The 27,671-nt window shown below is 50.8% G+C and overlaps 1 protein-coding gene across 1 annotated transcript; it reads left to right on the top strand.

Moving 5' to 3' along the window:
* The first annotated feature begins 2,249 nt into the window (after window positions 1-2,249).
* Window positions 2,250-27,192, top strand: MICALL2 (MICAL like 2). The gene is made up of 17 exons (XM_038151578.1): window positions 2,250-2,939; window positions 9,946-9,994; window positions 13,493-13,634; window positions 16,116-16,276; window positions 16,910-17,031; window positions 17,395-18,057; window positions 18,262-18,431; window positions 19,291-19,366; window positions 19,507-19,622; window positions 20,158-20,307; window positions 22,998-23,053; window positions 23,547-23,670; window positions 24,118-24,208; window positions 24,566-24,639; window positions 24,934-25,048; window positions 25,956-26,002; window positions 26,094-27,192. Exons 1-17 carry the CDS (start codon window positions 2,797-2,799, stop codon window positions 26,177-26,179), a joined length of 2,385 nt encoding a protein of 794 aa, XP_038007506.1. The 5' UTR covers window positions 2,250-2,796; the 3' UTR covers window positions 26,180-27,192.
* The last annotated feature ends 479 nt before the right edge of the window (window positions 27,193-27,671 follow it).

Here is a 27,671-nt window from a genome sequence, read left to right as displayed (position 1 = left end):
AGATGTAGAAAGGAGAGGCACAATCCAGAGTAAGGATTTGTAAGCATCATCTCCTGAGGAACAGCCTCAGAGAACAGCAGCTGTGGGTAATAGGCAGTTGCACAGGCAGCTCTGCCCCCTTCCTGCCCTTTCCTCTCTCAGTGTGTGTTGGTTTACCTGTTGGTGCATTAAAGGCTCATCAGAGCTGCAAACTCCCACAGAGCTCTCCCCCAGAGGTTGCACAAGTCTCTGCTGCCTGTACTTTGGAAAGCCATTATTGGGCCAGCAGTCATACCCTTACTGTATTAGCAAACTCCTTCAGCAATGGCATTTTAATCACCTTAGTGGAAAATGTGGACCTGATTCGTCTGGTGTACCAAGGGCTGTACCTCCAGACTAACTCTCTCTTGGGCTGCACAGCTTGGAGCCAGCAACTAATAGTTTCTTCTGGTGCCTGCAAGCCTGGATTTGTGATCTGACCGTCCCGGTGAAAAACAGGGCTCAGTGCAGGGAGGGATGAGGTGAGACGTGGTGGCCTGTGACACACAGAAAATCACAGCTGCTCTGAGCCCAGCCTGGCTTTCCACTCTGTGGGTCTGTGTCCCCTGCCACCCAGCCCCAACTGCCCCTTCCCAAAGCAGGAGGAAGTGAGAAGGGACTGACTGCACTGACTCATTGAGCTGGGTTTGTTAGAAGACATTGTCATGTTAAACAAATATACTTTAAAAAAACTGGCTCATTCCTGGGCCATGCCCCATCTGGGCCATTAAATCTGAAAGGGGAAATACAGCTGTATCAAAGCTGCACTCAGGAGCTGATTTTCACTGTTTGTATGACTGGCAACTTGTAACCACTCCATTTCCAAACCTCATTTCCTTCTCTTCCTTTCCCAGAGCTGCACTGTGTCGATTGGAAGCACAGCAGGGGATGCACACTGCTAAACAGAAACTCCACAGACACATTTCCTAAACCTAGCACTTCCTCTTTATTTCTTACCAAGCCCTAAGATACCTGAGGATGGGAGGGGCTGCTCATTGTTAGCTAGGCTTTTTGTAAATTATACTATTTTATTAAGTTGTTGTGGAAATGTGGGGCAGCTCATCTTTCAGGGTTCCAGCAAGTGTCTTTTTTGAGGGAAGAGAGGGGTAAAAACCCAACTTTGAGTTAATCCAGCATTTTTTTTGATCAGTCCCTTGGTAGTGTGATTAATTTTGAGTGCAGATGTTTCTGCTTTCCACCACAGAATACACCCAGGACCTGGGAGCAGCCTCACAGTGCCGTATTTCCCCCTCACCACACCACTCTTGTTATGGTTGTGCAGCAACATATGCTAAGGCCTTATTACAAGGGATTCCTATAAATGGCATAAAGGATTAATAATGTATTTATAACACAACTTTTTTTTAGTATAAAGTGATCTATAAATTTGTAATAAATGTTTTATAATGTTTTTGTAGCCTGTTATAAATGATAAATGGGAGACTATAGATGCCACATCAAATATTCATGCTGCATTGTGTGCATTATTATGCCATTACTGTTCAGGAAACCATTAATAATAAAGTGAATGGAGATGTAAAAGTTGCTGACATGCCCAGCAAGCCATTTATAATGAAATGTATAATCCTTACCATAAAGTAAATACATTGGCCAGTGATTGTTGATGAAATGGAAACACTCTGAATTATTTGTGAGGTATTTATATATTAATGTATATTATCCATATCATGTCACAGAAATGCCGTTAATGTATTATATGTATTATTGATTATTTTCCCCTAATTTATAGGCAGCTGTTTAAGTGTTACCTTGTCTCTTCTCATGTTTTGCCAGCTGCATGAGGTCTGCTGAGTTATTTTATGGGATGCGTGTGCTGCGGGGCAGCTGTTGCTTGCTGGCCATCACAGGGCTGGAGCGAGCCCGGCGGGGCAGGACGGCAGCGGGGAGGAACCCGCGGGTCTTTTCCAGCCTGAAAATTCCATGATTTCATGGCACTGCCGATGCCTGATGCGCTGCCCCAGCAGGGACAGACCCCCTGCTCCCGGCTGGCCTCCCTGCCTCGCCACGACGAGACTTCTGGGCAGGGTCTGGGCAGGGTCTGGGCAGGGTCTGAGCAGGGTCTGAGCAGGGACTGGGCAGGGACTGGGCAGGGTCTGGGAAGGTTCTGAGCAGGGTCTGGGCAGGGTCTGGGCAGGTTCTGAGCAGGGTCTGGGCAGGGTCTGGGCAGGTTCTGAGCAGGGTCTGAGCAGGGTCTGGGCAGGGTCTGGGCAGGTTCTGGCAGCCGACCTTCGTCCTCCCTCCTCCTCCTCCCCGTTCTCTCTCTCCAGAGGGGCTCTGGCGGCTCCGGCGCCGCTCGCACGCGGTGTTACCCGGTGATGCTGGGGATGTGTCCGCCCCCCCAGCTCAGGATAATCCAGCGGACACTTACATTTAGGCGCTTTATGGTGCTTTTCAACTTTTTCTCCTCCAAATGTGGAGAAAACATCCCTCCCAGTGACCAAATATGAGTCACGCCGCCCCTTCGGGTAGGACGTTTTGAGTTTTGGTGCGGGAGCAGAGGAGATTTCCCTTGCCCTTAGTGCGGGCTCCCTTGCGCCGCGGCTGCCGGGGGTGCCGCTGCCCGGTCCCCGAGGCGAGGCGGCGCCTCCTCCGCCGATTCTCCGCCCCTGGCCCTCCTCTCTCCCCGCCTACCGCCGCCGGTCCGGCCGCCACCCGCGGGCTGCTCGGCCCGGCTGGGCACGGCGCGGCGCGGAGGGTGCCGGCCCTGCCCGGCCCCGCCGAGCCCCGGCCGCGGTGCCCTGCGGCTCCCCGCGGGCCATGGCGGCCATCCAGAACCTGCAGCTCTGGTGCCGGCAGCAGTGCGAGGGCTACCGCGATGTCAGCATCACCAACATGACCACCTCGTTCCGCGACGGCCTCGCCTTCTGCGCCATCCTGCACCGACACCGCCCCGACCTCATGTGAGTACCGAGCCGGCCGTGAGGGCCGCGCCAGGGCTGCGGGGCGGCGGGGCCGGGACCGGCGCTGGGCTGTGCCCATCCCGCCGTCCATCGAGCTGGGCATGTGCTGTGCCCATCCCACCATCATCCATCGAGCTGTGCATGTGCTGTGCCCATCCCGCCGTCCATCGAGCTGTGCATGTGCTGTGCCCATCCCGCCATCATCCATCGAGCTGGGCATGTGCTGTGCCCATCCCGCCGTCCATCGAGCTGTGCATGTGCTGTGCCCATCCCGCCATCATCCATCGAGCTGGGCATGTGCTGTGCCCATCCCACCATCATCCATCGAGCTGTGCATGTGCTGTGCCCATCCCACCATCATCCATCGAGCTGTGCATGTGCTGTGCCCATCCCACCATCATCCATCGAGCTGTGCATGTGCTGTGCCCATCCCGCCGTCCATCGAGCTGTGCATGTGCTGTGCCCATCCCCCCGTCCATCGAGCTGGGCATGTGCTGTGCCCATCCTGCTATCCATCGAGCTGTGGATGGGCTGTGCCCATCCTGCCATCCATCGAGCTGTGCATGTGCTGTGCCCATCCCACCATCATCCATCGAGCTGTGCATGTGCTGTGCCCATCCCGCCGTCCATCGAGCTGTGCATGTGCTGTGCCCATCCCGCCGTCCATCGAGCTGGGCATGTGCTGTGCCCATCCTGCTATCCATCGAGCTGTGGATGGGCTGTGCCCATCCCGCCTTCCACTGAGCTGTGGATGGGCTGTGCCCATCCCGCCGTCCATCGAGCTGTGGATGTGCTGTGCCCATCCCACCATCATCCATTGAGCTGTGCCCATCCTGCTATCCATCGAGCTGTGCATGTGCTGTGCCCATCCCGCCATCCATCGAGCTGCAGACCTCAGGTTCTCCATCCACCCAAGAGCCCTCTCCGGGCTGTGGCCCTGCCACCATCCATCAAGTTGTGGATGGGCTGTGGCTGTCCTGCTGTCCATCGAGCTGTGGACCCTGGTCTTCCACCTTCCCTGGGCTCTTGCCCTCCCTGTGGGCACATCACCAGCAGCATTCTGCTCACGCCCACGCTGAGAATCTCCAAGAGAAAAGCTCCACTCTCCCAGCCTACGTGCTGGTTTTTTCCATACATTTTTCCTTTTTCCCTTTTCTTCCTTCAGTAGCCGGATTATAAATGTTCCAAATGCGTCCTTTCCATTGCAGAACAAGTTCAGGCACTGATCTTTGGGGCAGCATTTCCTTCTTTGCTGTTGTGTTTGCTCTGGCTGGGCTCTCGCTCAGCCCAACAGCAGCACAGCACTCACAAGTCGTGAGGCAAGGGATATTTAAACAAAATGCAGTAAAAGGGCAGGGCCCCACAGCCTCTGGATTCCTGCACATCCTTGTTTTTCCCATCTAGAGCTCTGTCTGTGGGAGCTTAAGTGCTTTTCATGCCTTGCTGGGGCCATTTCTGGTGCCCTGTGGGTTTTGAACTGTCTCTGCCCAAATGTTGACATCTGGGAAGGTGAATGGCCATGGAGAGCCATAGATCCTGCTTCATAGCTGGGGGTTTTTGAGTTTCTTTTTTTTTTTTCTTTTTTCTTCTGGGCTGTTTGTGATGGTGGGATTGAGGGGCAAGATGAAGGCAAGCCCTGGAAAGAGTGCCCAGGAATATTAATTTAAGCATTAGGTCTTTCCTGGTCAGACGTGCCCAGCTGGGTGAGGAACAGATTGGGTGGTCTGCAGTTTTCCTCCTGTCCTGTGTCTTCTCCCTTTTTCTTCATGCTCCCAGGACAGCCTGCCGCATGGGTTTGTGTGCAACCATCCCTCTTGCAGGTGTCTTGCTTCTGGTTGAACCCAAGAGAAGACCTCTTGTTTTCTCTCCTCTGTTACCTTGAAACTTGACAGAAGCTGGAGCAGGCTTGGGCGGCAGGGGTTGGCTCAGGAGCTCCAGGCACACTTTATTGTCCCAGTGCTTGCGCCGTCACCGTGGTGTTGCCATGTATGACTTCCTGACATGTTGTCATGTCCATGTGACTCCAAATACTTCCTTTCCTTCCTTTGATTCACAGTCCCAAAAATACAAAACACCGGGGCAGAAGGGTTGAGGTGTTCTCGTGGAGGAGCTGTGACAGCTTCCTGCAGCTGGCCCATCCGGACACGGCTGTACACAGGGGCTCAGCGAGGTGGGAGCTGGAATAATCCTGTTGCCCAGTTTAGTGAGTTGTTTATAATCCTTGAACTGTGCAAAAAGGGTTGTGGATAGACATCTCTTAAATAAATTTTCCTGTGCTGGAGAGGGAAGATGTTCCTTGAGGCATCTCTCTGTTGCCATTCATTTTCTTTTATGGTGGACATTCTGCCTGACTTTATTTGGGACATCACAGAAGCTCTTTCTGACTCAGGCCAGCTCAGCAAGGGCTGCCTGAAGGTTAAAGTAAGAGAAGCCTTTATGTGTCACCTCCTTTATCCGTGTCAGTGCTGTAATACAGGAAAGCACCACGTGTACTACTGACTGGGCAAAGTCCTGCTGGAAGGAAATGGTGCTCTTGGTGCTTGGTGGCCCGGCTTGGTGGCCAGGACTTGCCTGATGCCATGTGTCAGATCCTGGGGCAGAATACTTGTGCAGATTCTCTGTGTATCCCAAAAAGCTCCTCTGAGTGTTCTTGGTGCAGGGTACAAAGGTGGAGAAGTGCAGCTGGGTACGCGTGTGTCTGTCACTTCTACTTCCCAGGGGTCCATCCTGGGCTCCTGTCCTTGCTTCTGCCAAGGACCTAGTTAAAGATTAAAAACACCAGACTGAAAGTAAAACTAGAAAGGGGTGTTTGGAGCTCCTGGTGTGTTTGCAGCAGCTCTGCTGCATAGATCACTTGCAGAGCATGATTCAGTCACAGCATCAGTTTTGCAACAGTGTGTTTTCTGTCTTGGTTTAAACAAATTACATTCTTGGGCTGAGTGCAGGGGATTTCTCCTGCAGGAGCCTGAAAAATTACCAGGAAAACTTCAAGCTCAAAATATGGATGTAAACATGGGCTTCTCTTGTGAAGTATGTGGCTCAGAGGACAGGCTGGTGTGGGTCTCTCCTTCCTTCCTGTTTTCTTGCTGGAAAACATATGGAAAATATGATAACTTCTCTCAAACTTAGCCAGTGTTGGCTTGTGTGTTACCAGTGAACAGGGCAAGCTGTGTAAAATTAGAAATGCATTTCCCACTCACTTCCCACTCATGCAAGGATGCTTGGGGGAGTGAAGATCCACGCTGAATTACCATGGGAATCCTCTTTTTTGTCCCAGATAAAGAGTGCTTCAGAGTCAGTCCCAGCTGGGCACACACGCTGTTTCAGGCAGGCTCCAGCCCATTTTCTGGGATGGTTGTAGAGCCTGGGGACATCTCTTGTCAGAGGAACATGAAAACTCATGGCACTGTGGTAGGAGGCTGAGGTCAGCAGCTGCCACATGTGGTGGTGAAGGCTGTGCCAGCTTCAGCCAGGATTTTAGCTGCCTTGTCCTGATAAATGGGTTAGAAGAGGCAGGGGAGCTGTGCACACTCACTCAGATATTAATGCCAGATGTCAAGGAAAGGTTTTGATTAAGATCCTTCTCTTCATCCAGGATCTTGCTCTTTCCCAGACTGCAGGCTGGTGTTCTGGGAACGGGCTGGTGGTGAAATCCCCCTTGGCAGCTGAGCAGCAGCAGTGCTCTTTCCCCCAGCAGCATTTCCAGGTCAGTGGCAGCTCAGCAGGGCAGGATGAGGTCACGCTGGCCCTGCTGGGGATGGGTTGCCAGCAGAAGGCTGGGGTGAAGCAGAGCTGCCTGCTTGGCTTGGTGGGTTTGTGGTTTGTGTGACAGGCGTAGGCGGGGGAGGATGGCTGGGGCTCATTTTGGCAGCATTCTGTCACTTGCCAGCCAGAGCATGGCAGTGTGGAGCAGGCATTCCTCAGAGGAGGATGAGCACATGGGGCACATCTCCCTCCTGGAATTCCCAGCCTTGTCCCACATCCCCAGCTTTGCATCTCCAGAAAGAGCACAGGTGAAAGGTCCTGTTCCCAGCAGAGCATGCTGGATTGGAGCCCCCTGTCCAAGGCTGTGAGCTGGCAAAGGGTGCCTCACTCTTTTACAGTGATCCTTTTGACTGCACATCTTATTGTCTGTAGAGAGAGTAGCACAAGAGTGCCAAAAAGCAGAAACGTTTTTGGTGCCATTGAGGCTCTGGGATTTTTTTTATTTTTTTTCTTGGTCTGCTCCAAGGTCAAGTTTCCAATCAAGTTAGTGCTTGCAGCAGCAGGGATTCCTCCTGTGGAAGCACATGAGCTTGCAGAGGACTGTGGCATGTTTGTGAGTGCTGGGTCTGTGCAGCTGGAGCAGGGGGTGCTCACAGAGATTTGTGAGCATGAGAAATGCTCAGCCACTTATTTGCTAAGGGAAGAATTTTTTTTTCAGAGCTAAAAACTTCTCCTGTTTTAAAACAGGAATAAAACTATTCTTTTGCTTGTGAACTCCACTCTGATTTGTTTCCAACACTGGAGGCCTCTCTTGGGTCACATTTATATTTTTTCACATTTTCCAATTAATTCAGTTGCCTGTGTTTTCTCAGTGGAGAACTCCTACTTCTCTGTTTGTATTACCTTTTGCTGTCTTAGGATTACATTGGTGCAGAGAGCTTTGATATTCCAAGATAGGAGATGCACCAGCAAGATCAATTTCCAAAAGAAATATTAGATGTAAGCAGTTCACCTCCCTAGCCAGGGAAAGAACGACGCTGAGGTCAGGGGACTCTTGAAATGACCAAATAACCTGGTTGTTTGCACTTTCTTTTGAGGAACAGAAGGGGATTTGAGACATTCACCATGAAAAGATTGGGGTTTTTGGGTCTCTGCTGCATGCCAGGGAGTGCACACACCACCACAGCAAACAGTGTTGAGTGTGGCTAAGGCCCCTGACTGACAATAAATAGTAATTCCAGTAAGAATTACGTGTCGGAATGACCAAGGAAGCTGGAGCTCCTCTTTGTTCTTGTAGTGTTTTGCTGCATTTCCATGCTACAGAGACTGTTTGGGAGTAGAACTGGGAGTGAGGCAAAGAGCTGATATCACCTCCTTCAGCTAGGTCTTAAAAAAAGCCAATTTTCTGGCCTGACTTAACCCAAGGATAGTTGTATCTATTGTTTCACTGAGACTTTTTGTTGTGCACGATTATTTTTGTTGCTCTTTTTAATCATTGTCTCAGGGAAGGGAAATCTTTGGGCAGGAGCACTGCTTGAAGAAAAACCTCTGCAATTCCCTTTGACTTTGCACAGGAAGGACTCTGTGCTTTAGAGGTGGGATGTGCCTTGTCTTCAGGTGCTCTTTGGGGGAGTTTAACCTCAGGGTCTTATCTGCCATTCCTTCTCTCCTTATCCCACATAGCAATACCAGATGTGGCAAGCAGGGTGGAGGCACAGGCTGTGGCATGATGAGCAAGCCTGTTGAAGGTTCCTCTCTTATTTATGATGTAATGCTCCACTTTCTGTGCTGAGTAGATAAAGGACCTGGCTTGCTCCTTGCTGTTACAAGCAGTGGAAAAAGTTCCCCTGCTGTGATACAGATCATGTGTTTCTCTCATGAATAGGGTGCTGTGAGCCAGCTTTGCCCTGGCTCTCAGAGTTACCCTGGCTCATCCCAGAGGAGAGGGATGGGCTAAGAAGGTGGGTCCACGCAGGGTATAAAGGTGCTGCATACAAGGAATGCAAAGTTGGTGCTGTTTTCTGTTTATCAGTGAGAATTCCCCTCTCAGGTGTCAGCCTCTCGCTCAGCTCTGTGCCAGCAGACACAAGGATTGGAAGGTGAAACGGGGTTATCAGAAAGGAATTGACCCTGCCAGCTTCCCTGGGCAGAAGGAAGCAGTTTTGGAGAGCAGGGCTGCCAGCCAGCAGCCAGTTTTGTATTCCCTTTAGCAAGTTTAGCAAGTGGCAGTCAGTTTAAAACAAAGCTGATGATGCTGTCTCCTAAGCAAGGGACACGCTCTGCTGTGGCTGGGGGAACACTTCCAGAAGGCTCTACTTGCAGCAGCACAAACCCTCCCCTGTGCTTTCATCCCTGTCCCAGCACATCCCAGGTTCTCAGCTCCCAGCACAGTGCAGGGAGTGTGGCATCTGGGCTGGACCAGGAGAGGGAAAGCAAATTTGGGGAGGGGTGAAGAAGGAAGTGATGTCTGGAGACAGCAGAAAGGAGTTGTTGACTTTGGCTTGCGTTTGTGAACAGTAATTGTCACTTCCTTCTCAGTTACTGATTATGAGCACAAATCAAAAGTTACAGCCCTAGGGAAAGCAGACAAAAATTTCTACTGGCAGCTTTGGTGTTATCAGATGCGAGATGGTGTGGGCAGAGGTTTTCCCAGGCAGATCCCTGGTGCTGTTTTTGTGGAGTTCTGCCAGAGGAAAAAAGAGGATTTGAAGCCAGAATTCATGTGCTGCTGGACCCAGGAGCTTCTGAGATCAGAGGCTATGGGTGTGTTGGAAAAGCATGTGATACATGCAGTGTGTGAGGGATCCATGAGAGCCCTCCTTGGAGCTGAGCTCTCTCTGTGTGGAGACAACTTTCAAGACAGGAGAAGAACATGGAAAGAGAGTCTTCATACCTGGCCAGCAGGTATTGGTGTGTCTCTTTGAGGTGGGAGGGAAGCAAAACTTTTCTGGGGGACAAGAAACCACCCCAGGAATTAGAGGTTGCTCCTGGCTGTCTCAGCAGAACCCCTCAATCTGCCTGGGATGTTTTTGCATCAACATGTCCTGTCCACAGGCATCTGTCCCTGCAAAGGCAGATGTGCCAAAATTGTCTTGTGCTGCCTGTGGGCAGATGCTGTGCCTGCTGCACATCTCTGTCCTGGGCACAGCAGGTCTGTGACTCTCAGGTGGGATCTGCCATGCTGCCCTCTCTGGAGCTGTCCAGGGGTGGATGGGGTGCTCTGTCCCCTGAGCCAGAGCTGGAAGTGGAGCAGCACACTCTACATCACCAACCTGAGATTTTTCCTCTTTCTGTATTTCAGAAACTTTGACTCACTCAGAAAAGAAAATGTGTACGAGAACAACAAGCTGGTAAGTGACTTTTGATGTTTACTTTTGGTCTAGTCTATGACCTGGCACTTTGCTCATGTGATTTAAACCCTGCAGACACAGGGTGCCCGTTGTGCTGTGCTCCAATCCTTTGCCTTATTCTGCACCCTCCAGCCTTCTCTGAACAGCAATATCCAGCCTGGCTGGCTGCTTGAAAGCACCTTCAGACTGTTCACTCTTCTTAGCTGGCCACACAGTGATGCCTGTTCCCAGTGTGTCCTGTGGCAGCAGGAGCTCAGACAGAGCTGCTAGAGCTCAAAACATGGACATGTTGAGTGTGAGATGCTCCTGAGGGGTGAAGCAGGAGCTGGGAAAAATCTAGTGTGAGAGGGGAAGCACAGGGAGTGTCCTCCCACATGTGTTCCTTCCTGGTGCAGGGGAGCAAGATGGACACATCCTAAAACCTGTCTGGATGCTGCCTGGACACTTCACTCCAGCCTGGTATTGGAGTTTCTCGTGCTCTTTCCACAGAGAAAATAGAAGTTAGGCAGGCCAACCCCCTCCTGCACTGGATTCTAGCATGGTCTTAGTGATCCAAGGAAGGATTTTCCTCTGCCTCTCTCCATTGCAAAAGGAGAGGCAGTGGATTATAACGCTTCTCTTCCCTTGGCATTGCTCCATGCAGTTTCATGGCTGCTTGGCAGGAGCTGGGGATATGAACAAACCATGGCAGCTTACCCTTGTCTGGGCTGGAGGAGTGACATGCTGTCAGGCAGGGAGCTGGCTGAAGTGCTTCTTGCCTCTGGAAGAGCTAAACTTGTGCCCCCATGGCTGCTCAGCTTCTGCTCCCCTTCATCCCTGGCCATGTCCACAGCTCCCATCAGGGACCCTCTGTGCCCAGGCTGGGGCTGCAGCCTGTGAGGAGTTAGTGACACTCTGGGGCTCAGCCCCATGTGCTCCTCTCCTCAAGGGGAGATTCAGACCATGCATTTTGCCCTGGAGCTTTGGTGTTTGGCAGGAGCTGGGGCCTCTTCTCCATGGAAGCATATCTTGGCTGAAGTGCTGGGGATGCCTGAGTGTTGCTCCTTGTCCAGCTGGGCTGATGGTGGCTGCTTGTGTCTGGGAAATGAGCTTTGTGAGCTGCCTCTGCTGCTTTTATTAATGAAAAGCTTCTTTGTGCTTCTCATAAAGAGTTGCTCCCCTCCTTTGTTGCAGTCCGTGTGTCCCCTCCTCCCCCTTTCTGAGTTTCTTTTATGTCCTTTGTTTTGCTCTCTCTTCCTCGCTCCACCTGCTGTGGGATGACTTGTCTGTGTTGTCCTTTCCCTGCTGGTGTCCTGCTGCCCTGGCTGTGCTGTCTGTGGGACTGCCCCTGCACCTCTCTGTGCTTCCTGGGCTGGCCTCCCCCTCAGGCTGCTCTCCATCCTTGCTCCTACACTGCCTTGCTCTCTCGGCTGTCCTCGGGATACATTTGGGTCTGATTTCTCCCAGCATTATTGCTCTGCTATTGTCCAGACCCTCCCTGATGCCTTGCTCATCAGAGGCTTCTGTTCAAGGGCTGTATTGTGCATGTAAAAAAGCCTTGTTTGAGCTGCAATTTGCCACATAAGGTCATCTGTCAAGGAAGAATGTGTCATTTCTCATGCGCCACAAGACCAGCCCCAAACCATAGAAAAATTTCAGTTGGTGGCACATTTTTGCTAGAGATTTAAGATTATATAAAGAGGAGGAAAGTTTCTAGAGGCCTTGGGTGGTGGATGGTGGTGTGGTGTAGCAGGTGGAGCCTGTGCCAGAGGGAACCTGTGCCAGGCCAGCTCAGGTGGCCTCAAGCATATCACTTTCCTATTTGCATGGACAGCAGTGGCACTTTCTTCCCCTGGAAAGCCCTTGGAGCTGCACTGATGAAAACCATGATGCAAAAACAACCCGTTGGTCCTTTCAAGGGCAGCCTGGGCAGGCAGGCAGAGGAGGAGGGTGACTGGGTCCTGTTAGGTGCTGACCCTGTTGGCTCTCCAGGCAAGAGCAGCTCCCAGGAACACGAGGGTGCTGCAGGCACAGGGGACACCATGGCCCAGTGGTGCTCTCTGCAGTGCTCACCTGGCTCTGGCCAAAGCAGGTGGGTGCACAGAGCATCCTCCTCTCTGTGGTCCAGGCAGCTCCTCGCTCGCGTTCCGTGCCCGTGGCTGGTGTCACCCGTGGCACAGTGTGGCAGGAGGTGGCGTGACCTGTGTTCCCACTAAACCTCACACCAGCAATGTCCAGCAAGCAAACTTGACTGGTCAGACCAGTTGTGCAGCCAGTGCTGTGGGGAGCACTCCAAAGAATGCATTAAGTACCAGTTTACCAGACAGGAAAGTGCCAGGCTGGGCTGGCAGCTGGGGTGACACAGCCGGTGGTAACTGGCTGAAAGCATTTTTAATGTCAGCTCTGTTACATTTTTACTGGGATACCCAATGGAAAAAAAATGGTAATTATCTTGCTGAAAAATAGTGGCTGTTTGTTTCTTCTAAGCAGGAATGGTTGGCTTGTACACCAACACTGTGTGTGTCCGTGCCAGAGGTCAGATGCGGAGGGGTTTAATATATTCAAGGGGTTTTTTTAACCCTTTCACTGTGGACTTTAGCAGCAGCCTTCCTTGTGCCTCTGGTCCTAAAAGTGCTGTTTTCCTTTGCTGTATTGGCATTTCATCAGGGATGCTCCAAAGGAGGAGAAAAAGGATTTTGTCCCGTAAGTTGGGAAGGAACAAGGCTGGAGAAGGTCCTTAGTAAAAGCCCTAAACTGAGCTGGGCAAGGGTGAAGTTTGGTTGTTGTATTTTTTTTTTTTTTTTTTTTGTATTCTATTAAAGGCTTTTTTTCAGAGGCAAGAGAAAATAGCTTTTTCCTCCTTTACCTGCAGTTTCAAAGCAGAGGACACCACAAAGAGGAATATTTACCCCCGGTACATGTTAGGCAGCATGGAAACAGTTAAACTATGTATCAGGAATTTTTCTGCATTACACCTCTTTTCCCCCTTCCTGCTCTGGGAGAGCAGGGTCCCTCCTGCAGCCCAATTTTCAGATGGAGAAGAGCAGGCAGTAGGAGGCTGAAAGAGATGAAAGCTGCCTGCAAGCACCCACCAGCCCACCATTAATTGGGGAGAGCTCCAGGTTGGGCTGGGAGCCTGGAAACAGCTCTGCCAGCCTGGACTGACACATCCCCTTCTGCCAGCCTGGCTCTCTGCAGCTGTGCACTCACACACACAGGCAGGCTGGAGGAAGAGCAAGGCAAGCCCAGGTGAGTTACTGTGCGCTGAGCTATGGCCAGCTTGCCAGGCCAGATTTTTGGCTCCTTGCCTGGATTTCTCAAGGCAGTGGCTGGAAGCCATGACTCTGTTGGTTCCTATGATGTAGGAGTTAAACTGGTGCAGCTGTTCCCCAGTAGAGTTATTTTTATTTGAGTGGGGCTGTTTGCAGTGCACTTTCTTACTTATGATGAGGAGCAGCACTGCTGCCTGCCGTCGATAAGACCCCTCAACTTTTATTTTTATTTTTCCCCCTTCTCCAGGCATTTCGGGTGGCAGAGGAGGAGCTGGGGATCCCAGCCTTGCTGGATGCAGAGGATATGGTTGCTCTGAAGGTACCAGACAGGCTGAGCATCCTCACCTATGTTTCCCAGTATTATAACTACTTCCATGGACGGTCTCCTAGTAAGTACCATATTCCCTGGAGGGCTGGGAAGGATCAGGGCTTCATTTCATGCTTTCCCTTGCCTCCTGACAAGCTTGAAAAAAGCAAAATAAACTGCACAGAGGCCTTTTTGGTACCAGAACTGTTTCACTGGGGGGGGCTGAACTCTTTGCACACCAGCAGCAGTGCTTTTGGAAGGGTACAGGGCCATGTCTTTTCTTTGAAACTACAGCCTTAAAATTTAAAATACAGTCTAAAATTTCTTATGGTCCAGCCAGAGAGGAACACTGAAGGTTCCTCTCCATGGTCCCCACCTCGGCTTTCCATTCTTGAGCACCTCCACCCCCGTTTCAGTCTTTGGCACTCCTGAGGGCTGGTGAGAACATGGAGCAGAACAAGGCTGAGCTTGTCTGTGAGGCTGTGCCAACGTGGCAGCATCAGTGGTAGGGCTTGTACAGCTCAGCAGCTCTGATGGAAGGAAGGAGAAGAAAATTATCACCCTAACTGACATAATTGTGATAGAAATTCTGTCAAACATAAAACAGAGCAGCCAAGGCATTTTATTCACGTACCAGAGAGTTTAGCTGGGCTCACAGGAGCATTATTGTAGTCTTGGTTTATATTTGGCTTTAAGCTCACACAAAATGAAGTAATATGATAAACCAATTTTACAGGTTCCTCCAGAGGAAACTTTCTAAAGTGGGACATGAATGACTGAAGTGGTTAAGGTGAATGTAAATGGAGAGATATGTATTGAAAATGTCCTACATCTTGGAAAGAAAGCACAATTCACTCAGAGCTGCCTTTAATGTTTAAACTCTTCCTACTTCTCCACCTCTTTGCACATTTAAGCATGCTTTTTCTCTCCCTCCACAACTTCTTCCCTCCCCCTCTTCATTTTTTATTTCTTATTTTAAAACTGTTCTGATTGAAATCAAACAAATTCCATCATGTTCGTGCCAAGTGGTGAGAATCTGGGTCAGGCTGGGGTCTTTGCCCCCTCCCCCCTGCATCTTGTCTACCACGTTGTCAAGCACAGCACATTTTTATACTCCCACAAGTGTCCCTCAAAACACTTTGGTTGCATTCCTGTTGCTGGGGTGAATGTGAAAGTCTGAAAATGAGCCCAGCCTGGAATGTGCCCTCTGACACCAAGCAGAGTCATGGACTCACAGTCGTGCCCTTCAGATGGGTTCCAGCAGGACCCTGAAACAAGCAGGACACAGGAGGGCAGAGAGGCTGAGCAGACAAGGTTTTAGTGAGGTCATGCTTTTGTGGACGAGCAGAGTTGAAGCCGCCCATCTTTGTGCTGGGCTTTGGGAATTAATAAATGGCACAAGTGGGAAGTGAGGGGCATGTGAGCCTGAGCTGTGTGCTGGGTCAGTCCCCTGGGCCCTGCAGCAGGAGTCCTGGGTGTTTATTTGGAGAGTTGGCTTTCTTGAGGGCAGGCTGCTGGGAACTGGGCTCCCTCCTCTCTGCTCCCTGCCCTTTCTGTGTTTACTGAGCAGGGTATAATCTCTTTTCAGATGAGTGGCCATTGAAGTGTCACTTGGAAAGTGAAGCTGTGGCTCAAATATCCCACAAGGAACACAGAGACATGTCATTCAGAATAGGAAGTGGTGCAAGAATAACATCCCTGTGAGACACTTGGGGTTTGTGTCTGTAAGAACTTTGCACAAAGCCTTATTTCCCAGGGAAGGTTCCCTGCACTTCCCAGGGCACAGGGAAGTGCCTGCTTGACTGAAGTGTGTTGGAGATTCTCCTTTCTCCACTTGTAGTGCATTTTGAGGGGTTCTGTTTCATCTGCACAGGAAAGGGAATTGGGCATTTTCAGGCTGCTTGTGGCAACTCTTGGTTTCCACACCAGCGCCTCTATGGCACCTCCAAGTCTTTGCAGAATTACCCATTTTTGTGGTCATTTCCACATTCAACAAGGCTGTTTGCTTTGTAGGAGTCCCAGCTGGGATGTGGGGTGGACACTTGCAGCAGTGAATGTTCAGACTGTGTAGGAAGTCTGGAGCACAAGAACTTGAATGAAGCAAACCCTCTGTTTGCAGACCCTTCAGCTCCTTAGCCGTAACACCTCTGCCTGTTGCAGCAGGGCCTGGTTCAGTTGGGATCAGTTCCAGCCAAACCATGGGCTGGAATTGAAAACCCAAGGTCTTCTTCTCACCATTGATGGATGGCAATTTGCATTTCTTCACTTTTGTGTTTCTGTGCACGAAATTCCCTAATTGCATTTCTTCACTTTTGCATTTCTCATCATGAAATTCCCTGAGAAGAGAAAAATCATCACTTTCAGAATGTAGTTACAATTCACCTGTTGCCTCTTGCCCCTCAGTCCAGTACAGAGCTGCTCATGAAGGAAGTCTGTGTCTCCTTGTGTGCTTTTCATGTTACCCATCAGGCACCTCTGGATATTCTTATTTTGTAAATTATTGCTAAACCTGTGAGTTTTCCGTATATTTCCTTAAAAATATTCCCTTCTTCCATTCTTCCAGTTGGAGGCATGGCTGGAATCAAGCGTCCTTCCTCTGAATCTCCAGAGCAGCATCCTGGGAAGAAAACTGCTCCAGAGCCTCCTAAGCCAGTGCCACCAAAACTGCCTCCTGCCCACCCACCAGCCAGAGCTAAGCCAAAGGAAACCTCCCCAGTTACCACAGTAAGAAATGTGGGTTTGGGTGTTCCTTATACCTTAAATCTGTCCAGTGAGATAGAGAGTACTGGGCTGGTTCAAGGCTTCTGCTGGTAAGGACTTAGTCCCTAAATTTTCTGTTCACTGTGAGTGATTTAATCCAGAGGTCTGATTCTGGTGCAGATTGAGGTGGGAGTCACTGGAAAACTATCCAGCCTGGATACTTCCTGAACAGGATGTGGGTGTCTTAGGACATGGATATGCTGTTCCTAAATATTGGGGATGGAGATTTTTACAGGATGTCGTGTTATTTTTGCTAGAAAACATTGATCCAATTACTGGATACAGCTTGAAAGCAGAATAGGGATGAAAACAGGGTAGAAGCCCTTTCCCAGCTAATTTAAATAGAGACCTTTGCCTGTAGGCAGACAGAGCATCCTGATCCTCTGGCTTTGTGGGAACATATTCCCCAAGCTCTGTCCTTCAGAGGGCTGTCCCACTTCCATGACTTCTGTGACCAAGAGATTAGAGGGAGAGGGGATTTCCTGGATGTCACTTCTCTGTCCTGGCTGTGCGTGCCAAACACTCACCTTCTTGGGATATTTGGAGCTGTGTCCAGGGCCATGGTCTTGTCTGCTCACCCTCTGCTTCTCCCCACAGAAAAGGGTCCTGGCAGAGAGTGGGAATGTCCCCAGCAGCAGCTGTGGGGTCTGTGGCAAGCACGTGCACCTGGTGCAGCGCTACTTGGTCGATGGGAAGCTCTATCACAGGAACTGCTTCAGGTAGAGCAGCTCTTCACAGCAGGGGCACAGCCCTAGGGGTCACAGAGGGCCAGCCTGGTTCTTTGGGACTGGAGAGAGTGGTGTGGCACATTTTATTCAGAGTGGAGGCAATCTGGGCTTGCTCTTGACCTGTGTGTAAGGGAAACCATCTCCACAGGTCTGTTTTCATCTACGCCTTTCCTGCTTTAGGCTGTGCTATCAGCAGCTCTTGTCCTGGTGCCTGAGGAGTGTGCACACAGGGTCTGCCCACTGCGAGTGTGGTGCCTTCACCCTCCTGTGGATGGTGGAGTCGTGCCTGCGCTCCCAGCTGTGCGTGTCTCCCAGCACTCTGGAGGATGTTTCCTGAGGCTTTTGTATCCACAGGTGCAGGCAGTGTTGGAACTTGCTCCTTCCTGGAAGCTACAAAGCTGGGCCTGAGCCCGGTACGTTCATCTGTACCAGCCACCAGCAGCCAGACAATGTCCAGATCTCTGGTTTCCACAGTACTGGGAAAAAGCCTGACAGTACCCCAGCCCCTGCTGCTGCCAGGGCGTTCCAGAAAGCAGCAGAACCCAAGAAACCAGAGCAGGTGTTGAAGAAACCCAGCCAGGAAGGCCTTCCTAATTCAACCAAGCCATCTGTTTCATCTTCTGGAAGCTCTGGCTTCAAAAGTGTAAATACTCCGTGGTCCTCCTCAGCTGTAAATAAATCAGATGACTGCAAAGGTGCCTTGTTGGGGAGTAAAACAGATCCCCATGAAGGCACCCCATCAAAGCCTCCTTGGACATCCTCCACAACAAAAACACAGCAAGCCCGAGAAAACTTTTTTCGGTCTTTGGAGTCCTCCAGCAATAAATCTTCTGAGACTCAAAACCAAGGCCAGTCTCCTCATGGCCCTGATAAAATTGCCCCTGCCAGAAGCACTGCTGAGGTGAATGCTGGGAAGGATCAGGCACGTAACCATATCATAAAGGCTCTGTCTGCATCAGGCACTTCTCCAAGCCGGCCAGGAGGACTCAGTTCCACTGGCTCCTCAGCACCTGGCAGGTAAGCACTATTTCTCTTTCCCTTTTTACTGCCAAGATGTTCCTTGGAATAATTTGAGAAGCCCCTGCATCTTTCTTTGCTTTGTCCTGACTGCTCTTGTGGCTCAGTTTTAAAGGCATGTAAAGGGACACAAATCCTTGGAACAGAGGCAAATAAAAAGGTCCATCCTTTCAAAAAGACTCACCAAGTTGTTCTTTTTTGCAGTGGCAAGTTTTCTCCCACCAGTTCTCAGAGTCCAGCTCCAAAACCACAGTCCAGCAAAACAGGGTACCCAGCACCGAAGCAGGAAAAGATTACAGACCCTGTGCCCAAGAGCCAGGCTGCCAGCAAACCTGTTGACTCTTTGCACAAGCCAGAGCCAAAAGGCATCAAAGGTGAGGATGAATGATTCACACAGTTCTGCCTGGACACAGCACTCCAACTTTATGCCTTCCTCTTGGACCAGTACAGCAAATGTGTCCATGACTCCTGTCCTTTGTGTCTGTAAGTGTTTTCTGAGCTGTGGGGCTCAGCACACCTCCCTGTGTGCCCTCTCCCTGTGCAATTGCTCCCTCTAGCATGGTGAGCTCTACTACTCTGAGCATCTCCAGGTATTTGAAGTTGTACTTGCTGGCATCAAACATTGGGATCGTGGTGGCTTTCAAAGGCTTAGGGTTTCCCAGATGGGAGACCTTGCTAGAACTTTGGGATGGTTTTTGATTGCAGTTGCAGGTCACCCAGGCTTGTCTGTTTTCTACCAAGCTTCCATCATGGTGACTTAGCAGTAGGCCAGGGGATGATATCTGGGGGTTCCCAGTGTCCCAGGCACTTTCAGGTGGCTTGTATTTTTTGGGTCAGAAGAACTGTCTGTCTGCAGTTTGCTGTGACTTGGTGGGGCTTTTTTGTCTCTCCCTCTTCCTGCCCCAGCTTTTGGCCTCTGAGATTTGAGCTGTTTGTGTTGTATTGCTGTTGAATGTGCCTGTTCACACACTCTGTGGCTGAATTTCTGTAACTGTGATTGATCTGAAAGTGACAAAATGCCACTTAGATTACTTACTACCTATTGTATCTGAATCTGTTCATGTTAAACTTGTTGAGCTGGTGCTGGTTTGCTGCAATAACATCATAGTACCTGCCCCAGTGCATGCCTTATCTCCTAGGATTCTCCTGAGACTCAAATCTGGCTTGTTTCTTGTTATTGGATGTTTTTGTTCTTGTGTATTTTTATTTACCTTGCTATGTTCTTTTCTTCAGGAAGCACAAATGTTGCTGACAACAAGTCTGAGAGCCCAGAAGGGTGGAGATCGCGGTTGAAGCCTGTGGCCAACAAGTGAGTGTCTTTGCAGCTGGTGGGTTTCCATGACAAATGTGACCATCCCAGGTGGAGATCCACACCAGGATGTCCAGAACTTTTCCTGTGGACCATTCTGCATGAGGGATTTTTCCTACCTTTGTCTTTTTTCTTTGCAGGGACCAAGATGGCTCTAAGAAACCTACTGATAGCTCCCAGGTGGCAACAGGGAGCCCAGCACAGAAGGAGCCAAAGCCAAGCCCATTAGTTGTCCCACCAGCAAAGCAGGACTCTGGTATGAAGGATAGAAGCTTTGCCTTCATTTTGCTCATCAGGAAGGGGCCAGGCACTGGTACTGCAAGGCTCATGTCAGGAATGTGTTGGTGCCTTGCTTTCAGGGATCTTTGCTCCCTGCACCTGCTTTAGCCATGTGGTGCCTTTATTTTGTGCCTTTGATGGGTGGCCTCCCATCCTTCCCCAGGGAGAGGGACTCAGTATCCATAGGGTTCCCTTCTTCTGCAAGACAGCCAGCAAGATTCCACTTACTCTCTCTTGCATGATTGTGTGATGTTGAGAAATATTAGTGATGGTTCCCAGCTGTTTATTCTCCTCCCAAATGTTTATTCTCCTTTTACTCTGGCCTGGTAATGAGTGGTTTTTTCTCTGTTTATTTTGGGCTTATGCCCTTCATTGTCATCAAGAGAGGAGGACTAGGACTAGAAATGGAGTTTGGTAGTGGTGACTGCCAGAGACATTGGGCATTAAAGGGATTTTTATGAGATAAGGGTTGAAATTTCTTACCCAAAACCTGTCTGTGCTTCTTAATCCAGCATCATCTGGTGGATTCACAAAGAAGTTGTTGATTCCCAGCTCAGATCTTATCAAGAGCTGTCAGAATTCAAAGCAAGACTGGAAAGATCCTGGAGGGTCTGCCAGGAAGGAGGAAGATGGCAACCAGTTGAAAACAAGCACTGCAACATGTAAGATCTCTTCTGCCTACTAAAGTCACTCTCTCCCCTGCACTGTCAGGGAACAGCCTGAGTGGTCAGTATGGGGTATGTGTCCCAGAGTTTTCTGTGACTAACAGAAAACTGTGGCTGCTGTCATAGGGGCAGAGTCTGTGTAATTGATTTTTATTAGCCAGCTTGGCCTGAGCTGGAAGCAGCAAGGCCAGAGAATTCAGTGGGAAAGGAAGAAATTGAAATAGGAATTTTTCAAGGTCACTGCCCTGTCATTCTTTGGACTTAGTGCTATGAAGAGGTCCATCTCCTAATTTGGGGAACTGGGATCTAGTTGATGTCTCTGTTCTCCTTCAGCTGAGTGGCTTTAGGAAATAAAAGGAATGCAGAGAACTGTCATCCAGAAACTCCAGCTGGCAGGACCCACAGAAGAAGGAGCCAAGGCTGCTGTTTCTTTGATATTCAAAGATGTCCTGACCAGTTTGTCCCTACTCTTAATCCAGTTTCTTACCCCTGTTTGTTCAGCCACAGCTTTACTGTGCACCTCTCCTCCAATGCCCAGTTATCCTTGCTCTGACATATCCCACCACAATGCTGAGGAAATTTTCTGGAACTAACCTACTGTTTGCTGCTGTCCTGTTTGCTCAGCTTCTTTGTCTCCCCTTTCCTTACCCCATCTTGCTGTGTCTTACCTGTCTGGAGTAAAAGATTGACACAGCAGGGCTCAGTCCTGCCCTGATGTTTGTCTTGGAGCAAGCAGGATGGGTCCTGATGTCAATAGCCTCATGCTTTATTTTTTGTCAGCTGGTTTCAGCATTGTCCTTAGCCAGCACCTTTGACAGCAACCAAATATTCAGTCTCCAGCTGTGTTGTCTTTTTTAAAAGTTTGGTGTGCCTCCTTTGCCAGCATTTTCCCAAAACTTCCCACCTCCTGTTTCCTCAGACTCAGCCCCAGGGTTCAGCACTAGTCTCTCCCAAGAAGTGAGCTGTTAAGGTAAGGGAGGCTGGGTTTATATCTGTCTTTCTAAAGGTTGATGATTGCCATGGGGAAATTTTCCTGGCAGTCTCCCCCCACTTTTCCCCAGCTGAAAGGCTGGCTCCTGCTGCTGTCACGGGGCAGGCTGTGGGTTAGGGACAGAGCTGTTGCTCCTCTGTGTAGATTTTTACCTCAGCACTCAGAGAGAGCTGTGAACAGTCAGCTGCTGTTCCTGCCCTCAGTCCTGGGCTTGTGTTGAGCTGTGGATGGGGAGCATTTCTGGAGATCATTCATTCTCTTTGGTGGTCGGTGGTGTTTTCTGTTGAGAAAAGAGGCTCCAGGGGTTTCCTGCCAACTGTCCTACTTCCACCTTGCTGGCAAGCAGCCAACCCATCCTGTGTCAGTCAAGCCACAACCTGAGGGTATCAGGGGATATCAGATCCTGAGCTGGTCACAGGGTGTCACTTTACATGCTCTTCCCCTGCAGTGACCCTGGCCTTCTCTCCATCAGGGGTGCAGCTTTCTGCCGTGGTTGGAGGTGCTGCAGAGGCCACCTGGAAGGAGCTCAGGTGCAGGACTGAGCTGGGAGAGGGAAGTGTTGTTTAGGCAGGCAGCTCGAGGCAGGACAAGTCCCTCTTGGAGGAATCTTTTAGAGAAGTGTGAGTTGCAGGCAGTGCACAGGCAGCAAACCAGCAGCATCCAGAGGGAAGAGATCCCTGACAGAGCCCAGCAGTGCAGGAACAACACAGCCACATCCAGCATCTTCTCCCTTTGCACTCCTTCTAGAAAGCACAATAGAGCAAGGGCTGGGCAGCTGGAGAGCTGTCCTTGAGTTCTTCCTCAATCTCCAGAGACTCTCAGGAGGCTCCCCTAGTCTGTCTGTCCTGCCTTTCTGCTTGTGCGTGCTGAGCCTGCATCGCTGCTGCCTTTGTTACAGCCCTGCTCTTTTGATAGCAGAGTTTTCCTCCCTTATCACATCATCCACTCACGCCTCTGTTCTCTCTCTGTGGTAATTATCCAGCCCAGCCCCTCGGGTATCCAAATACCTCACACTCTTCTGTAGTTATCCTTGCAGCACAGTTGGGCAGAGGAAGCTGAGGCACAGTGGAACAAATACACATTGCTTAAGGATTGATTTTAATAGGTGTCCAGAGCCTAAATAATGCTGTGCAGCGGGGCCTAAGGGACTTCTCACCTAGGAAGTGTTTTGTGGGAGGAATTGAACCTTAGTTTCCTGAGATCTACACTGAGGTCCCCTAGACCATCTTTGTTTCATCAGTATTTACTGATATTCCTTTGTAAAAGAGCACAAGAGGGACATTTTCAGTGTGTCTTGGTGTTTGCTGTGACAGTAACCCTGTCTTTCTGTGCTATCCTTTGGAAGCTTAATAAGGAATGGATTTTGCCACAACAAATATTTGTGGGTTTTAACAAGATAGTGAATGAACATGCAAGTCAGTATTCTTGGGTGGAAGTTCCAAAGTCACACCTGAATTAGGTGACTGTCTGTACCCTGGGGACGAAAGCAGCAACCTGTGACCTGAGTGACAAGCCACAAGGAGTAAATCAGGCTGTGAGGATATGTCTCTTACTTTGGTCAGGCACGTGGATGCATGTGTACCATCTGTGACCTCTGTTGGGTAGCTGGGACGGGTTGTGCTCTGGTGGTGTAGGCACTGTCCCACACCATAAAATTATTTAAAGGTTGTTGTGATTTTTTTTTTCTCTCTTCTAGTTAAACTCCCTGTTCCAAAAAGCAAAGAGAAGCTTCAGGTGGTGTCCCCAACCAAGGTATGGCTGGAAACCAGGTGTAAGGGGAGCAGGCTGGGGTGGTTAAATATCCTTCTGGAGTGCTTGTCCAGATATATCTAAGTTTGTCTTATTGGGAGGGTTTATTTGGATAGCCAGGGAAAGGGTGAAGGGCTCTGGGGAAGAGCCCAGGTGGAGAAGTTGCTGGTTATCTTCCATGCAAGGAGACAATCAGAGCTGCAGTCAGACACAGCCAAACAAAACTATGGTAGAGATGGCGTTCCCCACAGCAGAGGGAGAATGTCTGCAGACTGTCAGGTGTGGGGGAGCTACCCCTGGCAGCAGATGTGTCACAGCCTTGCAGTGGCCACTGCTCTGTTGTGAGCAGCCAGCTCTGCCCCTCTGCTGACCTGGCCTTCCCAGGCTGTGGCTCTGTAGCTGGCCTCCTTATGCCCTTTCCCATCTCTGTCGTGACCTCAGCAGGCAGTCTGAGGGTTCCTGAGCTGCATTTGGTCCTACATTTTTTTTTCCCTAGCTGCACCCAGACTACCTCCCTGAGGAGAAAATCCAGGAGAAGGTTTGTGACATCGAGAAGCAGCTGGACGAGCTGGAATTGAAAGGAGTGGATCTGGAGAAGCAGCTGCGTGCCTGCGAGGGAGGTAAGGGAGCCCTGGTGCCAGCTCTGCTCTGCTGGGGAGGTGTGGGGCTCATGTCCTACCCCTGGGCACTCTTGGCTCCATTTTTAGGAGCTCAGGCTACATGTGAGTCACCAGGTTGCCAGAGGTACCTGGTATACAAAGATAAAGCTTGGGGAATTTTGAACCTTCTCTGGCTGTTGTGTAACATATTTTTTGAGCAAGGTTTTGTGTTAATTTGGCTGAGGATTAGAGTTTTGGGAGTCCTGTAGCAGAGTCCATAAGCAGCTTCCTTGAATCCACATGGGGTGACCTGTATCCCTTGTGCCCAGGAGCTCCAAAGATTGCCTGCTTTCACTTGAGGTTGCCTGAGGGTCACATAAGTCATCCTAGGCTCTCCCTCAAGAGATTGTGTGTTTGAGCCAGGGGGGCTGAACTGATGCAGCTTCTTGCCCTTTGTCTCCTCTGCAGATGAGTCTGAGGATGCCCTTATGGTGGATTGGTTCAAACTGATCCATGAGAAACAGCTGCTGCTCAGGCAGGAATCAGAGCTGATGTACAAGTGAGTACAACCAGAAATTCTCCTGTCAGCTTGTGCAGTTCCTGTGAGCAGTGAAGGACAAGGAGTGTGGCAGCCCAAAAAAATCACATGCCTGTTGGGACAAGAAGAGTTGAGGGTGTCTCTGGGAGAACTGCCAGCATCATGATGTGTTAGCTGGTGGGCTTTCAGCACCCAGGGTCTGTGAAGAGCTCACGAGGGGGGAAACTTCAGAAATGTGATGGAGGAAGATTTCCCCTGACCCAGCAGCCCCTGCCCAGGTGGTGGGCAACACAGGGATGAGGCTTTAGCATGACAGGAGAAGGATCCAACCTGGGGCATGGCAGGGCAGTAACTCATCACTTCTGTCATTCCTTCCAGGATGAAGCAGCAGAACCTGGAGGAGCAGCAGTGGAATATTGAGATGGAGCTGCGAAGCCTCATGAGCAAGCCAGGTAAGGACTGGCCACACTGGGAGTCCTGCTGGCCCCAGGGGCCTGCCCTCTGTGTGCCAGCCCTGGGATGTCCTCCAGATCTGAAGGCACTGCAGGGACTGCACTGTAGGTGTCCCCTGTCAGGTGCAGACTCCCTGTGACATCCAGCCCACCTCTGCTTTGTGAGGGGATGTAGGATGTGCCCCTGAGTGTGAGGATTGTAAAATTAGCCCTGCTGGAGCAGGGTGGAGGCAGGAGCCACTGTGGGGAGGTACTGCTTGTAGCTGTGAGATGGGCTTCCCTTGTCTTGTGCAGAGGAACTGAAGACTCCCAGGGAGAAGGAGCAGGAGAAGGAGCTGCTGGAGTCGTACCTGAACACGGTCAATGATCGGAACAATATTGTGGATTGCCTGGATGAGGACAGACTCAGGTGAGGGTGCTCAGATGGTGGGAAATGAGCCAACACTACTGTACTTCCACTGCTGCCCAGGCTGCAGGGCTGGATGAGTGGCTGTAGTCCAGACTTCTGCTCCATGAGAGGTGGGTGGTCACCTGTCATCAACCATCTCGTCCTAAATGCTGCTGTCTTTGCATCCTTGGCAGCTGTTGGGAAGAGATCAGGACCACAGCCCTCTTCTCTCTGAAGCTAAAGCTGCTGTGAGAACAGGGCTGTGGAGATGTGGAATGCAGGGGAGGAGAAGGGAGAGGCTGGAGATGGGGAGGCTGCAGGCAGTATGGGAGATGCAGGAGGAATCTGGGAACACGAAGTCAGGAATGTGCTCATCTGCTGCAGCAAGTGGAAGAACAACTGTAGCCAAGAGCTGGATCCTTCCCAAGTTCAAAGGAAAACAGCTGTGTCAAGTAGCTGGATTTGTGCCTCCTGATGCTGGGAACAGCCTTCATTTCTTGACCTCAGAGCACCAGCTCCTGCTTGTGGATTCTGGTACTGCCCAGAACAAGGTGGTGACAGCAGTGTGCTTGTCCCTGATGGCAGTGAGCACCTCTGTAGCACCCCAGGCTACTGTGTCCCAGCTTCATTCATCTCCTGGGGTGTGCTGGTGTCTCACCACTCCATGAACTTGGATGATTCATCAGCCAGCTGGGAGAAGGTCTGGAAATCCCCACACAGGCCTTTGCCTTCAAGGAAACCAGATGGAATTTGCTAATGACAAAGACTTTAATTTTGTTGGTTTTTTTCCTGCAGCCTTCTCAGGGTATGCTGTGGAGGTTGGTAATTTCTTACTGGGGAATAAGAGCAGTATTTGCATGGGCTTTGGTATCTACCAGCTTGTCATGAACACAGCAAAGTTTTCTAATGCCATGGTGTTCCATTACAGAGAGAAAGAGGAAGACCAGATGTTGGCAGACATGATACAGAGGTTGGGTAAGGGCCCTTTCTCCTCTTACAGAGCAGCACTGGGGCTCACTGGGGCTGTGGGTCTCAACCTGCTCTGTGTCTGCTCCCTCTCCTGCAGATGGATCTCTTGAGAGCCAGGAGCCAGAGAGGAAGAAGAACAAGTTCCGCTTGTCCAAAATATGGAAGCAGAAAAAACAAGAGTAAAGCTCAGGAGCTTGATGTTCCTTTTCCCAGTGGTCCAGAGAGACCCATCAAAGGCGTGGTCCTTCCTCAGTGCTGTGTTCTTGGAGCTGTGCAGGACTGTGAGAGGCCCCAAGAGGCCTATCAAAGGTGTGGTCCTTCCTGAGTGCTGCTTTCCTGGAGCTCTTGGGCTGTGAGAGGCTCCTGTGCTCCCTGATGTGGAGGCTGCAGGTTTGCTGGCCAAAGGGACAGTGTGAATCCCCTCTGGCCCTGGTATGGGGCCCAGAGATACCTTTGCCAGCACAGGGACTTTACAGACTGTTTTCCTTCTCTGGCTCTGGGTCAGAGCTGGTTCAGCCTTTTTGGCAGCTCAGGAGGGCAGAGCTCAGGTTGCCCACCCAGTGCTCGGGTCAGTACAGTCCTGAAAGCAGGAGCATGGCCCTGCTGGCACCCCACAGTGTCCCATACCTGTCCCCAGGGCTGCACCCAGGACACTGCACAGGGCTGTGGAAGGGCCATTGTCCCTCCCTTCCTCCATCTCTGCTTGTGCTGTGGCTCTTTGGCCAGGATCAGAGATGCAGAGAGGGCAGGAGGGATTGATGGTTTCCCTCTTATCACACCAGTGCAAACTGGAGCCTCCATGTCTGGGGGGAGCAGAGAGCAGAACCAGCTCTGTGTCTGGTGTGGGATGTTCTTGACCCACAGCAGTTTCAGCAATAGTGATTTGTTTCCACACCTCTTTTGGAAGTTGCTGTAGGCTGATTTCTCAAAGCCATGAGAGGCTGCTCACTGCTTCATTCCCTCTGTGGGGGAGATTTGTAGCCTCCTTATTTCTCTGACTGCTCAGTGAAGCAGTGTTTTCATTGTCTGTGGCCTATCCTGAGGAAAATGAACAGAACTATTATTTTAATAACCTGGTGCTAACTTGGGAGCACAAGGGAATTCAGGGTTTGCCTCACCCCTGAGTCTTCTGCATGGGACCAATATTTCAGTTCCTGAGCTCCATCCCTGGACAGCCAGTGCCCTCAAGGGGTGTTGTGGGTCACCTTGGTGAGAGCAGGAGTTAGGAGCAGGTTCTGGGCTGTTGCAGGGAGCTTTTCCACTCTTCCCTCAGTGCAGCCAGACACACGCCCTGGGTGCACCCTCTGTTCCCAGCCAGCCTGGGGAGCACGGCTGGAGACAGCCATGGAACGATCCGATTAATTCATGATGCCTCTGGTCTGTGTGGACCTCCTCCCTCCACGGCAGCTCCTCGAGGTCTCTGCGGGTGCTGCTGCCCTGCAGGAGCGGGGGTTCAGCCGGAGGAGGTGTGCTGTGCTGTGCCGGCGGCAGAGCAGAGGCGATGCGTCCCTTTCCCACGAGGTGGCACTGGGACTCTCCGGGCAGGGATGTGCAGGGGTGACACCAGTGCCCCAGGGGCTTCCTGCAGCCCACAGGGGGGACCATGTGTGTGCAAGTGCTGGGACACCCCGAGCCTGCATATGCTTTCACCCAATAAAGAATTACTGGAGCAAAT

Source organism: Motacilla alba, chromosome 14 (assembly GCF_015832195.1).
Source record: "Motacilla alba alba isolate MOTALB_02 chromosome 14, Motacilla_alba_V1.0_pri, whole genome shotgun sequence".
NCBI classification, from domain to species: Eukaryota; Metazoa; Chordata; class Aves; order Passeriformes; family Motacillidae; genus Motacilla; species Motacilla alba.
Note: the sequence above shows the minus strand (reverse complement) of the source record. Positions and strands in the feature narration are given on the sequence as shown.